Here is a 17,780-nt window from a genome sequence, read left to right as displayed (position 1 = left end):
TTTTCGATTCATTGTTTTTGGAATTAAAAGGTACGGTAGGTTTTCTGCTTATTGCACCTAATTGAATTTACTATTTTAGATTTGCTTGTATATAAAATGTGATATTGTTAAAAATGTATGGAAGAATATTTTTGTACGTTTGTGGTGTGATTTCAAAATAGATTAAATTATTAATTTTGGAATGAGCATTTTTCATTCACTTTTAATTGCAGTACTCTTTATGTTTATGTAAAAACAGAAAATAAAAAAAATAGTTTGAAAAGAAAGATACTGTGCACAACTTTATCAAACTAGAAAGTTAAAATTATTATCCACTTATGCTTAGTTTATAACAGCATGCGCTCCTTCTGCACCACAAGAAGTTATTTCAAGGGAACTTGTTAGTTGATTATGTAACTTTTATGCTCTTATTTACAGTATTTGACAATAAATTATGTACAGTACATCATTTATCAAAAATTGTGTCGTCTCATTTGTTATTGCCCAAAGTCACGGTCATTTTGGCTGCACTTTAAAACAGACCAGTAATATTAGTATTATTTGATAATACTTATTCACTATAAAATAAGACAAATTTACATTACATAAAAAATATAGGTAACCAATAACAACTCCTACGTAACTTACATTCCATTCCTTCTGTTTTATTCACCCTATAATCTTGAATTTATCATTAAATGTATTTATTATTTAATGTATTGCATTATATTTACCTAATAAAGATGAAACATTCACTAAAAATTAAAATTCATGTGGAATCGAAGACTTAATTGTGGGTTAAGGCAATAATTTGTGGGTATTAAATTTTTTTGTCGTAGCAAATTCAACAAAATAAAACACATTAGTTAAACTAAATACTTATCAATTATCGATAAAGATATCGAAATTTGTCTACATCACTGCATTTTATATTTATGGATCAATTTATATTAGTTTTATTAAATGTAAACAAACAGTACGCCATTGAAATAATTGTAGGCGGGTCTTAACGTTATTTCAAGACGTTGTTGAATACTGCCAGTACCGTAACTATAATTTGCATTAAAAAACTAAATTAAACTTGGAAATTACATTAAATTAGGATTTGGATTATACTGTGATTAATACTGTATGCTTCGGCGATATGTTTAGTAAGATTTGGGTCACTATTTCATTTTTAGAGAGTTCTATGCAATCGCGTTTATAGCACCACAATCTCTTTCTTTTAACGTTCTTTATAAAAAGAACTCTCGGCTCTTATGCTCTCCTAATACCAAAATCCGAAAATTTGAAACGCGCGTTTTATAAACTATTATGCAACCGCAAGTCTCTACGCTGCTATTATGCGTTACAGTAGGTGGTTTTCTGGGTTTAATTCCAAATTAAAGGGTTGTAAAATATCAATGTTTTGTCACAAATGTTACGAAACATCCTNAAATTTCAATAACTTTTTAACGGTTTAGTGAATCGATTTGTAATTTTTACAGGAGTTTTAGAATTGAATAAGGAACGTTCTTCCAAATTTTTATTTGTCTCGTAGCATTTTGACATACCTCCCAAACATCCTTAAGAAGAGAGACTAACTTGATAAGAAAATATCATACCTATCCTGATAAAAATGTATCTTTTTGAAGAAAAATGTTTAAGAATAAGTTAATTTTTAGCTCTTTCTCTCAAGTATCATTTGTATTAAATAATTAATTTTCAACATCAACCGCAACGCAAAAAAATGACATATACTTAGGAAATTACCGTGTGAATATACCGGCATGGACATAACACTAGTTAATACAACGCTTAATTTTATTTGTAAGATGATACAAGATAATTTGTTTTTTATGAAGAAACACAGTATAGATCATAATTTCCCATCAGTTTTACCCTTACGTTACTCAAATAGCCTGTGTTTTTGTAATAAATAGGTCTTTTAAATTCAATTGCCAGCAATTTTTCTTACATGGACACTTACACTATATGAGTTTAATATAAGTATATTATATTTGATAAAACCAATAATCATTTGTATGTAGAATAGCCATTAATACTAGATCTTCTTAAACTTTGTAGCAAAGGTAAATTTTCGTCGAAGCTGTCTACTGTAGAGCTATTTGGCGTATTGAAATTTTGAACTTCAGAACTTTCCTGCTTTTTCCATGGTACGATAATTTTTTCTGAACCACTATTCCATCTTCTGTACACCAATGAATTAAAAAGAGCTTGAAGGGGATTAGTAAATGCCTGAATTAAAAAAAAACAAAACAGAATTGTATTAAAATAGTCTTTAGGTAAACGTATGCAAGTATAATCAAAAATAGTAGTTATTTTAACAAAATTTTTAATTTTTATATTTTCATATACTAATATTACTACGTAATTAACAACAATTTGTTTTTAATATGCTTATTTTCGAAAAGATATATTAGGTAATATTATAAATGTAGGTACTTAGTACTTACCATCATATACCAAATATTTGTTAACAATTCAACAGGAAGATTGAACCATAAAGTCCAAATAAGTAACCCATTTATTAAATTTGGTAACCAGCATAGATAAAAAACACAATTTATTGTAGAAAATTTTACTCTAACTGCATCTAAAAGGTCCCTTTCCCGATTTGTGTATTGGCCGGAGGAACACGTGATAATTTTTTGCATATCCCTCGTAGAAAAAAGGTACAGACAAGGGTTGGCTATCATGACAGTCGCCATAGGAATATATGTGGCGAGATAATTAGGGAGGATACGTGTTAGGGTGTCCATCAGTGTAGTATTAACGTGACAACTAAAACAATTATGACTTACAGGTGTAATATAGGTGGTAAGGTAATAAACAGTGATACAATTAGTTAAGGTACATAATATCAAATATTAATTTGAAAATTCATTCTCATTTTTTTCCACTATAAGTTACCTCAAATTAATGAGAAAAATTTTTGTTGCTGTTGTCACACCCTCGTCCGGAATCGAGAGCGGGAATCAAATTAATATTTAATATTAATCACTAGAAATTTCAATCATAAAAAATTAATGACCTTTTAGTTGACGGATTTTAGTATTTTTAAATCTGTAAAAAACAACGATTGGACTTAAGACTATTTAATTGATGCAAACCTGCAATAATAATAAATAAATGAATTGTTTTGTTTTAAACTCACTTCGCATCTGGGAGGTACAGTAATCCTAATCCAGCNATTACATTTCTTTATTTTGAGTGCAATACTTAACACCGTTAACATTATTCTAAATAACGTTTTGTAATACTCCACACATTGTCACAAGGGGTTGTCATATATTAAATACTTGTTAATTGCTTAAAGTCTAATAACTCCCTTGTTACATATAATAATGTTTGTAATATGTCAAAAGTAGAACAATAATTTCGTAGAAGTTTTTATTACAGACACGACACAGGTCTCTGCAGCCCGAGTTAATAAAAGATTCTACGAAATATTTTTAAATCTGTAAAAAACAACGATTGGACTTAAGACTATTTAATTGATGCAAACCTGCAATAATAATAAATAAATGAATTGTTTTGTTTTAAACTCACTTCGCATCTGGGAGGTACAGTAATCCTAATCCAGCAGTTGTCAAAACTGCAGAAATTAGCCAAGCTGCTATGTGATAAGAGGCAAACCACGAATCTTTTTCACTTAAAACAAGTTTCATGTCAATTGCATAACATAAAGTCCATATCCAACTAGCTATATAAAAATATTGAACCCAAGCCTGAAATTTATTGTTTATTGTTAACGGGACGATAATATTAATATTTTTAATGTTACATAAAATTTTTAACTACGGCATGTACTTAACTATAAAAAGTTACAATAAATGTTAATTCTATTTATAAGATAAACTATTTTTTTATTAAAATTATTATTTGTTATTTGCATAAAAGTACTTACTTAAAAAAAATAGAACTTACCGATGAAATGACACAAAATATAACACTAGAGTGATCATCTACAGCTGGCATTATATTTTTATTTCTTATCCATATGAGAGATCTAATAAATACGCCTATAAATACAAGAAGAAAAGAACATAAAAATTTCTCTACCAAATTTATCAATTTAGTTTTTTTAATTTTATATCCATGTCAGGGCTGGACAGAACTTTAGAATTTTGTGCTTAATAATGGTCTTCACAATCTTCAGTTTTCATGTAAGGACTTCGGGGTTGGAACTCTTTTAGTGAAGTGGGAAATTCCTATTTTAGAGTTTATTGATAATATCGTAAAAAATATTTTATAATCCTGATATTTGAAGAATTGAAACAGTTTTTATGAAATACACAATGTATTTAACTCTGAATTTCCTTAACTGTTTTCAGCATATGTGCATTTTAATGATAATTGTAATTAACTAAAAATAAGTTCGATATAGTTCTACTTTATTACAATCCAGCGTATTCATTACTGGTATGGTATTACAAACTTATGTTTCACCGCAAGATTATTTCGTAAGTTCAAACTACATTTTTATTCAAGTGAGTATGTTGGTCAGTTTTTGTAAAAAGTATAGATAACCATTAATCTTTTTTTGTATTGTCCACTTATATTTAAGGGGGNATTCAGGTACTGTAATTGTTTTAAATTTAAGAAGGAGCTGTCGTCGGTACTGGTGATGGTAAGTTAGAAATTATAGTATTATTAAAATATCAAGAATAATAAATATATAATTCTTTGAACAAGAGATCTAAAATCATTAAAAGATCAATAATATTGGTAATTTTTTGTTTTACTGTCTCGATTTTGAAAGTAAACTCCAAGAATAAATAAAGAGATACATGATAACGCATATCATGTAACTGAAGTTATTACAATTAATTGATAACAAAAATGTATGAAAATATTATCAGTTAATTTTGTATATTTAACTTTGCATTTTCAATTACTCCCAAACTGTTGCACCAAAATAAAAATGTGCATTTTTTTGTAACATCTGCAATGGTTATTAACTGAGGAAGGGTTTTATGTGATTTATATGTAATAAATTATTGAAAAATTCTTCTACTTATATTTGTTAAAAAATTATAGAAATAAAAACGTTAAATTTTAATTAAACAAGAAGAATATTACTTTAAAATCCAAGAGAAAGTCTCTGTTATTGTCTGTTAATACTGACCTAGCGAAGCAAAAAGATCGGAAACAGCCAGCCAAATAATAATCTTACGACCCCTAACAGCTGTAAACGAATACCATCTACCACTTTTCGAAAATTGTTGACGTGGTAAAATCTAAAAGTCACACCTATCAACACTTATTATTATTGTATTTGATCGTGAAAATTTCTAATAATAAAATCATAAGGTACCTAACTCTAATTCATTACCTGATAGAGAGCTCCCAGTATTCCAAGGGTGGAGGAAAATAAACAAACACAATTGTATGCTTCTGTGTTAAATTCTTTCATAATTGCCATTGTTATATTCGAAGTGTTTGAGTGATGACAACAGAAAGTTTGTATTGTAGGATCGGACATTGCAACAATTTTTTTTATGAAGGAAATTTGAAAAAATTACTGTTGAAGCAAATACTACAGTAATCTTTGTTCTGCATCAACACAACACGTTAATTATACAAAAATTCTTCATTTATTAACACAAGACGTTCTACTAAATAAACACAAACTCCTTTACATCACGAAAATAAAATTAAACTGTTATCAGTTTGACTTATGATCACCGCCTTATCATTTTTGATAAAAAATCGTTTTTTAGCGCTGTAGTTTAAAACAGAGTGATTCTTTATAAGGGTTTTCGGTTAAGAGTCGATATAGGAGTTTTGAAACTTGAAACACCTGACCAGTCTGCACGGGACTAGTATTATTCTAAGGTTTCACCAGGTGAACGCGAATTACAAAAAAAGAAGGCAGAGAATATTTAAGAGATAGAAGAATTGCACAGGCGATTTTGATTTCTTCTTTTTTTTTTTGATTCAACATTCGTAACTTTGAACATAATAACATATTGTACTCTAAAGTTCTTTTGACAACTTTTGATAAGCAATATTCTGGCTTGCATCTCTGAAAAATTAGTAATGTAATTTGTAATTTCAGTATTTGTTTTATTTAGACACATCTCTTCTAATCGTTAGATAACACAATATTCATTTAGATGACCTAAATACATATTATGTGTATTGTACATACATGTACCTACAGTTGAATTAAAGGTACCTACACATGTGCAATGTACTATCTATTTATATAAACAATAATCTGTTTTTTTTTGTAAATTACATTTCTTTATTTTGAGTGCAATACTTAACACCGTTAACATTATTCTAAATAACGTTTTGTAATACTCCACACATTGTCACAAGGGGTTGTCATATATTAAATACTTGTTAATTGCTTAAAGTCTAATAACTCCCTTGTTACATATAATAATGTTTGTAATATGTCAAAAGTAGAACAATAATTTCGTAGAAGTTTTTATTACAGACACGACACAGGTCTCTGCAGCCCGAGTTAATAAAAGATTCTACGAAATAATTTTTATAATCTGGTTATTTTATTTAAAACTATTCAAAATGCGTCAAGCGTATTTTCAATACACTTTTACACATTTTAAATAATTTCATCTATTTTTATTTTATAGACGAACTTAAAACTAAAAAGCTAATTGTGTGCCAGACGCCTCCACCAAAAATGCATTATGTAAATAAAATAATTTAAAGAGGAAGATGCAGTGATAATTGTTTTAACTTTTATTCAGTTTCATATAAAGTCAATAAATTTTAACAAAACCATAAAGAAGAAAACTTTAACGTAATAAATTAATTAAATATTAATAAGAAAGGAAAAGACACAGTACCATAATGAAATAAATAATCAGTTGCTTTATTTTTAAAATTGTTCCTAATTTCTAATAGTTTCCAAAATATATAACAAGCCTTACTTTGAGCAAAAATTACACTGCTAACGTTAAATTGTTTTCGTAAAATATCACTCAATGTCGCTGCTATTTTTCCATTTGAAACCTCTCATGCATGCAGTTGTTTAATTGGTTGTTGTTGCAACATTGTATGCGTAACTTGGCTTAGAATTGTTGATATCCTTCATTTCTTGCAATTTATACATTCCGACTAGGACATTGTGAAAAGCATTTCGTGAGTACAATTCTTTTTGTTCTTCAGTGGCGAACAATAACTTTCCTCCCAATTTTGACATTAGGGATTCGTAAAGTTTGGATTTGTCTTCATCGGTTTGTGGTATTGATCCTATATATGATTTAATATCACTGTCACTGCTGCTTTTTAGTGAACGAGATTCTTCCGAAACACTAGATTCTGTTGTCGAAGATTCACTACTAATATTCGTTTCTGTTGCATAAAAATCTTCATTTAAATCTTCAAAGCCGTACCGTGGTTTACACTCTATTTCAACGTAATCACTTAGTATTAAAAAAGATAAACAAATAAACAAAAAATGGCGACACTGCAAGGGATACATTTTTTGGAGTTTCTTAATTTATTGATCGGGATGATCTTGTATATCTTATACAGTTTTTCAATCTATTGCTGTTCCTGCTTGGGAAGAACTAGGTATTTATCTGAGTTTCTGTATTTGTATTCATATCGGATGTTAAAGGTCAGCAACTCTAGATTAGAATGAATAATTTATCAATTTGGTTACTGTATTTAATATTACATGAAACTGATTTTAACATATTTACTTATGTGTATGTCAAACATCCTCGTATAGAATAATTAGTTAAAAGTCGATTTGCTTGAACAGACAACACACATAACAACAATAAATATTTACACAATGAATAATAAAATTGTTAAATCAAAAATACTTGGCAAGTTTTACAATATATATTTATTTTTGATTCTCTAACGATTGTTTCTGTTAATTTTCAAAAAGTAAATCGAAAAAGTTGTTAAAGAATCAGAAATAAATACAAATATCGATTTTATTATTTTAGAGAAATTGAAAGTTCCTTTTTTTATTTGTGTTTTGATTATTTTAATCCATAAATCATTTTTTGTATCAATAATTTCATAACAGAAAAGTGTGACAGCTAAAATGTGATTTTTATAAGTAGCTATAAAAAGTATTAGAACTGTTTGGATTTTATAATCGTGCTAGATTACTGACTAATTTTTACATAAAAAGACAATACTGTCATGAGACCGATTTATTTTTGGATATTTTACTAAACTAGATACTGAACTACCCTACTTAATATTTCTATTTGATAAATTTATCTTTTTATTTAATTTGTAGCCTTTTTGTAACCTTTTCCTTCTTAAAAAGAAAAATTAAATAATATATTTCATATAAAATGTATACGTAGAACGACTGATGGAAATCTTTTCTTCGAAAATATAAACTTAAAGAAAGACGTTAGTAGTTATGATATAAAATTTGCTAGTAAAGATTTCATCCTAGAAAGTTTTAAGAATAATTTTCGTTCTACGTATATCCATTGGTTCTTATTTATTTCTGATGATGATATTTATATTGCACAACAAATCGTTAATTACAAACAATGATAACTGACAGATAAACTATTTACTTCAACAATGTTTCTAATAAGTAGTTTGTGCAATTAGTAAGTCGAATTCTTGAATAGAAAATTTTACATGATTGAGAGTATGACTAATAATATGCATTACATTTTTGTGCATATAGGGTATAGCTATATGTGTAAATAAAATAAATGTAAAGTATTGTACAAAAACGTATTTTTTACCTTTTACAATTTATTTTATTAAATTAGGTGAATTTTATTGAAGTAAGAATACGAATAAGGAAATCATAATTCTCCCTCAATAGTCGCGTTTAATGCAAGACAAAATCCCAAATTCAAACAAATTTTGTGAACCAAGAAAGTGCATCTATTAATAAATTAATAATCATAAAATAAGGAAAGTTTCTTTTTAAGTTATTTACTAAATCTCTGATCTACCCCTAATGATCAAATATAACATCAATGTGGGCAATCATCAATAGATTAAATAAGAGAACGTTATAGTACGTCAATATAAGCGATTAACAATTTTTGAATGAACCTTGTTGTAGAAACTTTCGTTCTTTAAGGATGTTTGGGAGGTACAATCGGAGACAAGAGTACATAAAATTAGAAATTCGTGATTAATTAGGTTTTGCAGCATATCATGAGGTAAGTAAATACTATCTATACTAAAAAAAAAGTATACAGTTTGAGAGAAAATTTGGAATTTGACCAAAAACTTTGAATAAAATAAGAAATAACGAATAATATGGAAAATTTTTAACTGACTTTTGGCAGTGAATATGCCTTGATTTCAACTTCGAAACAAAAAAATATTTAGTTTCATTCTCTATTAAAAATGACCGTAAAACTTTTTAATATGTTTAAATAATAATCAAAACATTAAAATTGCATTTATTTCAGACGGTTATAAATATTATCATTATATTATTAAGTAAAAACGAGATTTTCCGCTAATTTTTCACTTTTTCCTCGATAACCATTTAGTGAATTTGAATAACCTTACTCTAAAGTGATTCTCCAGAGTTCAAGTTACTTATGATAAAAGTTTGAAATTTCTGGTTCTTTTTTTCTGTTAATAAAAATAAATTTAATCTGTTCGGTTAACGAATCTCCATAAAATGACGTGTAAAATTATAATTTTTTAAAATTTCAATAACTTTTTAACGGTTTAGTGAATCGATTTGTAATTTTTACAGGAGTTTTAGAATTGAATAAGGAACGTTCTTCCAAATTTTTATTTGTCTCGTAGCATTTTGACATACCTCCCAAACATCCTTAAGAAGAGAGACTAACTTGATAAGAAAATATCATACCTATCCTGATAAAAATGTATCTTTTTGAAGAAAAATGTTTAAGAATAAGTTAATTTTTAGCTCTTTCTCTCAAGTATCATTTGTATTAAATAATTAATTTTCAACATCAACCGCAACGCAAAAAAATGACATATACTTAGGAAATTACCGTGTGAATATACCGGCATGGACATAACACTAGTTAATACAACGCTTAATTTTATTTGTAAGATGATACAAGATAATTTGTTTTTTATGAAGAAACACAGTATAGATCATAATTTCCCATCAGTTTTACCCTTACGTTACTCAAATAGCCTGTGTTTTTGTAATAAATAGGTTTGATGAAGAAGTCGTATAATTAATAATTTAACAGTTACGGTATTGTAAATTTTCTGAATAAATTCTTTAACATATCATTTCCAGAACCTGTTAATGACGACTGTACATAAAATATGGATACTGTAATAGGTACCATAATCCAGAATTATGACAGAAAATTTCTATGTGTGAAAGACGTAAATAAGTACCTATTAACGTGTTAATGTTTTCAGATAACATCTGATTTTATCAGTACGCATAATAGCTCGGCTTTGAGCTTTGTTGATATTCACGGCTATTAGGTACGTGTACGAGTAGTCATACGGATTCTGAAGTACTAGCTTTGTAATAACTTGGAAAAATCCAATTATATTAAAAAAATCAAACTAGGTATGACACCTGCGTATATTACTTTCATGTATTTATAATGAAAATACACACATATTATGTTTTGTTTAGAATTTAATAAAGTATTATTGTTGTATATCATTTGTACACATGTATGTATACACTGCATTATACGGATTACATTGTACTGCTAGCGATTATCTTGCATGTAAAAAAAGAAATCACAATTTAAATTATAACCAACTTTCATATACAAAATACATATGAGTGCTGTGGAATGTAACTAAACTAATATTTAAAATCCGAAATTCTACGAAACGTTCAGAAACGTTTTAGGTTTCTAAGTGTTTTGTTTATATCTACCTAATTTAATTTAAACGATGTTACGAAATTTTTCTCATGAATCCACTCAAGAAGTTGTTAACATTATAGATACTTTATAAATGTATCTGTTTATACAAATTATCAGAAATGATGACCTTTAGTGGTCATAATAGCTTAATATCTATTACTGATTCAAACATTATTTTAAAATACTTGTTCTGGAAGTATTTGTCTCTGTAAAGTACCTACTAATATCTAAAAGAAATAATATGCAGTGCATATAAAGATCGAAAAAATAACTAGCTTTAGTTTAATATTAATTATACTGTTACTCCATTGCATTCAGGTACTGTAATTGTTTTAAATTTAAGAAGGAGCTGTCGTCGGTACTGGTGATGGTAAGTTAGAAGATGTTGAGCCAACTATTGGGATGCAATTTCCCGTTTCGTTGGGTTGTTGACCTGCAGGACAAGGAGCTTGGGTTTGGCTTGCTTGAGCGGCTTTAACTGCTTCTTCTTGGGCTTTTATTTCTTCATCGGTTTGCGGTATTGCCACAGTGGTGACACACAAGGAAACCTCTCCATTCTTAGACGCTTTGATAATATCACTGGGCACACTAATACTAGTAATATTTCCACCTTCCAAAGTCCCTGTTATTTTGGCATTTGAAATACAAGGCACGCTAATTGTTGTATTTTGAACATCCGGAGCTTTGTTAGGAGCAGGAGGCCCCGATGGAACTTCTGCAGTGGAACTTATACAAGAAACGTTGGCATTTTCACCGCATGGGGCGGTTTGGGCCGCGCTGGCTACACACATGATCGTTTGGTTTGTTGTACAGAGAGCAAAAGTATTGGGTGCACATAAACTCGTTATGTTCTCAGGACAAGTAGTGATTAGATTCGGAGGAAGCTCCATTTTAGGTGGAATCGCTTCGGCTTGGTTATTGTAATTGATAACTTTGTAAGGTTTTGATACCAATCCACTAACCAAATGCCAGATGAAAGCCCCAGCTAATACGTTACTGAGGGTGCTTCCCCAACTAGATTTTGGCTTTCCGTATGCCGCAAGGCCATAGTTATAGCCACCACCAAAACCGCCAAAGGATGGACCGCCGCCGAATCCTCCTCCGTAATGATTTCCATAACCGGGTTGTGAATAACTAGGTCCAAAGTGGGAGTTATAGCCGGGATTTGGATTATATCCTGTCTGAGGATTGTATCCCTGATTAGGGTAATGTTGATTGTAGCCAGTGTTGGTAGGATATTGCGAGTATGGTGGAGGTGGCCCATTAGGGTGAGCGTTGTATCCGGTGTTGCTAGGATATTGTTGATAGGGTGGTGGAGGTCCATTGCTGTAAGGGGGCGGGTTGTTTAAGTTAGAAGCGGTGTTTTTGGTGGCCGGCTGATTCGGTTGATTGACGAACGATACATGTTGCTGATTTGTAGTGCCGTGAGATCCTGGTGATGAAGGTGCATTATTCACATTCCATCCGATTGGTCTTTGATTTCCTGGGCTTCCTGGAGTTTGGGATTTCGCCGAATCTACGTTCCAACCCACTTTCTTATTAGCATCAATTTCAGTGTTCTTCTGTTCAAAACCTATAGGTTTCTGTGGAGATTGTGCACCTCCATGGGGCGGTGCCGAATTTGAAGATGCTTGCTGCTTCTTTTCGTTTGCAATGAAAGAATGGTTTGGATCAGGTGGCGCAGAAGGTTTGTGTTGTTGCACTCTCGTATTTGAAGAAGTTTGCTGACTATTCGGCTTCGCTATAGTCCATCCACTCCATCCTCCGCCTGCTGCACCTGATGCTGTTTCAGGTGCTTTGTAGGTGTTGGTCACTTGTTTCCTATTCGATCCGGTTCCACGTCTGTTCGACGATCCTCTACTTTTGCTACGTCCCCCGTATTTTCTTGCTTCGACATTGAACGAATCCAACAATACAACCACACACACGAGCAAAATCACTGCAAAATTCTTCCACCGCATTGTGTTGTAGGAAGACCTTGTTTCACTTTTAACGTTCAGAACTAACTAAATGTTGTTTTTATGAGGAGAGAATTAAATAATAACGCGCATTATCGTTTCAAAGTATTCCTTTTGTTAACGTCAAAGTTCAGTCTAATGATAAGCCTTGCGGTTATTATTATATTGTTGAATCAATTGCGACAACTAAGCAATAACGGTACTGACTGGACACTGCACAAATACTCACGATCAGATACTCAGTAACATCGACACTGCCACTGCTCACTGCTCAGTAACTGCTCTGCACTGCCGCTGTTTCGGTTGTTGATTGTTGGCAGTAAAATTAAATTAAGGCGCGGTGAAAGTTAGCCGAGGTCGTCTGTTTAATTCAAACTGACTGTTTTTAATGATGGAAGCCATTCTATAATAGAAAAGAATCTTAATCTTTTGAACTGAATATTTTTTAACTAGCCAATGACTCAGGTTTTGAGGTGAATCATCACGTTTGGGAAATGTAGTGGGTGTTTTGAGTATTCCAATTGTAAAATTTAATAAACAAACATGTAACTAGAGGATTCCGATTTAAAAAAAGTTACCATAATAGTGATGCAACCTATCACTTGGTAAAAAAATATTTAATAAAGAATAACTGTTTAACATAACCGTAACAAGTATCGAAAACTTTTAAATAATTTTCTGTTAAGTTATTTTTCGAAAAGTATGTCAATTTGATTATACGAGTGTTTAATTAAATTAAAAACCTAGTAAAAAAATTCAGTGTGCAAATATTTTATAATACAAGGTTTTCTTAAGGAAAACGTATCAGTATTAATATCACATTTAAATAGGAAACGAAAAGATGAAGGAAGCCCTTTACACAACTTTATTTGAACCATAGGGCGTCAGTCCTAAAACTGGTCGGGCATGCTCCTTCATTCTTTCCTAAGTATCCTGGGCGCATATTCGTAAAATTAAAACATCTTAGATCCCTAACCAGTTGGTTTTTTCGTAAAAAACACTGTACTGTTTTTGTCTTAAACGAGAAAGTTGTTCTTAGTTGTTCTATCATGTTAGGTGAAGCATTAAATTGTATTATTAAACGGTTTCTCACTTTTATATTCAATTTTCACTGCAGTATTGTAGAAAGAAACTAGCAGACCGAACAATGAACAAGTTAGAATACATGGTTCAACAATCATTATGAAGAAAATACTAATTTAATTACAAATCGTACGTAGTTTGGTAGTAATTTTCACGAATAATAGTTTATCTTTAAAAGAAAACTAAAATTTAGTATTGTGGTATACATAGAATTTTTTAACCTATGCATTAACATTAAAGGCTTTTAGAGTTTTATAATTGCATGGTGCAAGGTTTTGTATACAGATACATCAGACGGCAGTAATATCTTTTTTAAGAAATTTTTTTTGTTGAATGGTATGTACTTTTAATCGTTTGATTGATTTACGTGGAAGAGGAAGTATGAATAACTTTTAATATTGTTTGTTGTTTTGTCATTTTCTAATAAGCATATTCAAATGCATCTTTGTTTAGATTGACGTTTTGAAAAAGAAGGGGATGAATCAATAAATAATAATTTTATTTGTAAGATAATACAAGATAATTAGTATTTACAAAGTAACACAGCTCGTTCTATATTGTACTCTAAAGTTCTTTTGACAACTTTTGATAAGCAATATTCTGGCTTGCATCTCTGAAAAATTAGTAATGTAATTTGTAATTTCAGTATTTGTTTTATTTAGACACATCTCTTCTAATCGTTAGATAACACAATATTCATTTAGATGACCTAAATACATATTATGTGTATTGTACATACATGTACCTACAGTTGAATTAAAGGTACCTACACATGTGCAATGTACTATNCTATTTAATATTTATTTTGACATGTGTCACAATATGCAACAGATTTTGTGTTTTCTTTTATGTTTATGTTCTACTGGAGAAACTGGTTGACAAACAGGGGTAGTATGGAGGGTATGAACGGTTAGTTCAATGTCTTTTGATAATTCTGGGTCTGAAAGGAAATTTACCATTAAGAATAAATCCTTTCATTCACACTTCAGGTTCTCATGGTTGACGAAAATACCTTTCGTTAATAAATACTTTTGCAAAAATCATCAAACATCTGTTTAAGTTTGTAATTGAATGTCAACAGGTTTTTTATTTTATCTTTGATCTTGGTTCTTGTGAAAATGTAAGACCAATATCAAGATTGCCTTTAAGCTAGTAAAGACCAAGGCCGAACGAACAAGATCAAGACTAGAAGTATTTGAGCAAGATGAAGATCAAGACCGGATAAGCAAGACTAAGATCCCAATCTTGGTATTCGTCTTGATCATCACTAATATCGATACTGTAAGTAATTAAGTACTTAATTAATGGTAATTAATTAACTAGGTACTTAATAATTACCGAATTATAAAATGTTGGCAGATATCAAAAGAAATTCTACATACCTTTTAGAGCTTCCACAGGTTTGTCGATGGTATCATGGTCTATCCATGTGAGACCCATTTCGACCTTTTCGGCCAAATCCTGCCAGTGTTTTCTGTTTTCCAGAGTCCCTTGATACAAGGGATTAATCCACGGGAATGTGTCCGATAATACTTTGTACAAAGGTAGGCATATTACATCAATGAAACCTACCTGCATTTGAGGAAGTTCATCCTTCCTCTCTCTGTCCATCATTGCCTGGAATTAAATAGGGATTCCTGTAGGGTTTCGTCCATTCAATTTCTGAACGTGAATGTAATGGGAAAATCTAATAAGAATTTTGCCAAAAAAACAGAGAATGGTACAGAACAAATTTTGGCATTTTTTTCATTCTCTTGATAAAATACATATTATTGAATGCAGATATTATTTGCTCACCACCGGTTGCTGATTAAGTTGCATCTTTTCAAGATCGCCTTGGTCAAAAAATTCATCTGCAACAAGTTTTGCCACTCGATGTTGAACTTCCCAGGGTTTAGAAATAGCACTTACATCACAAGCAGTCATTAGCATGCTGGATAAAACTGGAACAAAAATAAAATTTTGAAAAAGCCTTAGGATGGTTTTGACTCTTGGTGTAACATTCTTAAGCGAGACTGTTGAAGTCCATACGATCAACTTAACTTTCCATAAGATAATTGATAACGCCTAGATCAAACTTAATGAAACTTCATTCAGATTATATTATAGTAACGATTGGCACGTCAACTTCTTTTGAAAATAGTGTACAGTAAACAATTTATTGAATAAGAAACATAAAAATATGTTGAAAAACATTATTATTTTCAAATCAGCTACTTATACAGTAGAATCCGCTTATAATGTCATCGAAGGGAAATGACAAACACGTCATACTAAGCGGGCGTCATACAAAGCATAGTCTTAGAAAATAAACAACTTTCTATTTTGGTTAGCTATTTAGTTTAATAGAGAGAAATACTACAAATTGTATATATTTATTAACAAAAAAAGAAAAAGAACCGTGAATTGTAATATCAATATACATAAGAAGGGTCAGAAAAATGACCCAAATTGTTATTATTAATCATTTGGGTCACTATAGCCGGACATGATTTCTTGAGAATCAGTCATAATAAACGATATGTCATTTTAAACGGAGTNTAGTTATTTAGTTTAATAGAGAGAAATACTACAAATTGTATATATTTATTAACAGAAAAAGAACGATGAATTATAATATCAATATACATAAGAAGGGTCAGAAAAATGAGCGAAAATGTTATTATTAATCACTATAGCCTGATATGATTTCTTGAGAATCAGTCATAATAAACGATATGTCATTTTAAACGGAGTTATTATATTCAAACTTTCCTGCAGAGAATTTAATATGAAAACCAAACTTAACACTACAATTACTTCATATTAAGCGGTTGGTCAATATAGGCGGAGTCATAATAAACGAATTCCACTTCTGTATTCAATGTTACTCTTTATATTAAGGTATACTCTCTACCTTTATGTCCTGTAACTTTTTAATAATGGAAACATCATTCTTTACGTTTACAACAATATAAAACGAAATTTCTTTCATTTTTTATAGTCTGCGGCAATGTGTGTTAATGACTAGTTCTTTTGTTCTTATATTAATCGAATATTGTAATAGGACAATATAAAAAATATATTCAAAAGTAAAGTACTGTCTGGCGGTCCATGAAATTTTATTACTACTGTAAATACGTTAACGTGTGCTAGTATTTACGCCTCGGTTGCCATTAAATTTGCAATTCAAATTTCAATTCTGTTGTACCGATATGACATGAACTTCCATCAAATTGAAATAAAATTCACTGGAGTATTACCTATTATTGCAATAAATACAATATGAATAGGTAGAAGTCGGTTCTACGTTTCTCATTTTCTCAGTGTCTAGACATATAAAATTTAAGGAAAATACTTATAGCATTTCTAAACCTTACAAACAGGAAAATAGATGGTGACTCACAAACGGCAATCGGGGTAGCCAGTGACATACGGTAATTTAAAAAGAGTGCGGAACAACCGGCCACACGATTTGACTAAAATGAGTGCCATAAGAAAAAGTTCGAGTTCTTGAAGAGGTGTTTTTTGGGAGTATCGTGTCGTCAGTGGTATCAGATGAAAGGTATATGTGTCAATGTGTGCAAAAAATTCAAAAACTAAAAAAGTACTGCAACATTTTAGGTAAAATTACTGATCATGAGGAATGATGAATGAATAATGAATGTAGTAGTTAATGACTTTGTCAAACTTTTTATCTCGTATGTACCTACCTATACAGCTTTTACTTCTGAATTCGAATTATAGTTTTGCACATCTTTTGAATAATTTTATATTAATTCTATTATTACTAATTGTATCAGTGTAAAAGCTTATTTCTAGTTAAGGATGTTTGGGAGGTATATCAAAATGCTACGAGACAAATAAAAATTTGGAAGAACGTTCCTCATTCAATTCTAAAACTCCTGTAAAAATTACAAATCGATTCACTAAACCGTTAAAAAGTTATTGAAATTTTAAAAAATTGTAATTT

At 30.2% G+C, this 17,780-nt stretch overlaps 3 protein-coding genes and 2 long non-coding RNA genes across 8 annotated transcripts in view; 1 reads left to right on the top strand and 4 right to left on the bottom strand.

Annotated features, from left to right (window-relative positions):
• Positions 1 to 98: 98 nt before the first annotated feature.
• Positions 99 to 1,012, bottom strand: LOC108745250. Its single transcript, XR_001939080.2, has 3 exons — positions 714 to 1,012; positions 628 to 660; positions 99 to 557 (listed from the first exon to the last, which is right to left on the bottom strand). It is a non-coding gene; the product is annotated as an uncharacterized LOC108745250 (long non-coding RNA).
• A 463-nt stretch (positions 1,013 to 1,475) lies between these two features.
• LOC112906747 lies at positions 1,476 to 10,657 on the top strand. Its single transcript, XR_003232552.1, has 2 exons — positions 1,476 to 1,901; positions 10,106 to 10,657. It is a non-coding gene; the product is annotated as an uncharacterized LOC112906747 (long non-coding RNA).
• LOC108745257 (G-protein coupled receptor 143-like) lies at positions 1,908 to 6,715 on the bottom strand. Its single transcript, XM_018481402.2, has 6 exons — positions 5,318 to 6,715; positions 5,111 to 5,222; positions 3,910 to 4,004; positions 3,532 to 3,710; positions 2,436 to 2,763; positions 1,908 to 2,217 (listed from the first exon to the last, which is right to left on the bottom strand). The coding sequence occupies exons 1-6, from the start codon at positions 5,465 to 5,467 to the stop codon at positions 1,996 to 1,998; spliced, it is 1,086 nt and encodes a 361-aa protein (XP_018336904.1). The 5' UTR covers positions 5,468 to 6,715; the 3' UTR covers positions 1,908 to 1,995.
• On the bottom strand, positions 4,555 to 13,051 carry LOC108745256. The gene is made up of 2 exons (XM_025981540.1): positions 11,126 to 13,051; positions 4,555 to 4,580 (listed from the first exon to the last, which is right to left on the bottom strand). The coding sequence occupies exon 1, from the start codon at positions 12,746 to 12,748 to the stop codon at positions 11,126 to 11,128; it is 1,623 nt and encodes a 540-aa protein (XP_025837325.1). The 5' UTR covers positions 12,749 to 13,051; the 3' UTR covers positions 4,555 to 4,580.
• A 1,562-nt stretch (positions 13,052 to 14,613) lies between these two features.
• LOC108745273 (cGMP-specific 3',5'-cyclic phosphodiesterase) overlaps positions 14,614 to 17,780 on the bottom strand; it is a 48,659-nt gene continuing 45,492 nt past the window's right edge. For 3 of the 4 annotated variants that reach the window (XM_018481424.2, XM_018481422.2, XM_018481423.2), the window contains exons 10-12: positions 15,626 to 15,771; positions 15,211 to 15,445; positions 14,614 to 14,768 (exon numbers count right to left, since the gene is read on the bottom strand). In XM_018481424.2, the coding sequence (XP_018336926.1) occupies positions 14,644 to 14,768; positions 15,211 to 15,445; positions 15,626 to 15,771 (506 nt within the window). In that variant the 3' untranslated portion in view covers positions 14,614 to 14,643. Of the gene's footprint in view, positions 14,769 to 15,210; positions 15,491 to 15,625; positions 15,772 to 17,780 lie in introns of those variants that run through there. The other variant, XM_018481425.1, reaches the window with a different exon arrangement.

This window comes from Agrilus planipennis, unplaced genomic scaffold (genome assembly GCF_000699045.2).
Source record: "Agrilus planipennis isolate EAB-ADULT unplaced genomic scaffold, Apla_2.0 scaffold38, whole genome shotgun sequence".
Taxonomy (NCBI): Eukaryota; Metazoa; Arthropoda; class Insecta; order Coleoptera; family Buprestidae; genus Agrilus; species Agrilus planipennis.
The sequence above is the reverse complement of the archived record's forward strand: the minus strand, read 5'-3'. Positions and strand labels throughout refer to the sequence as shown.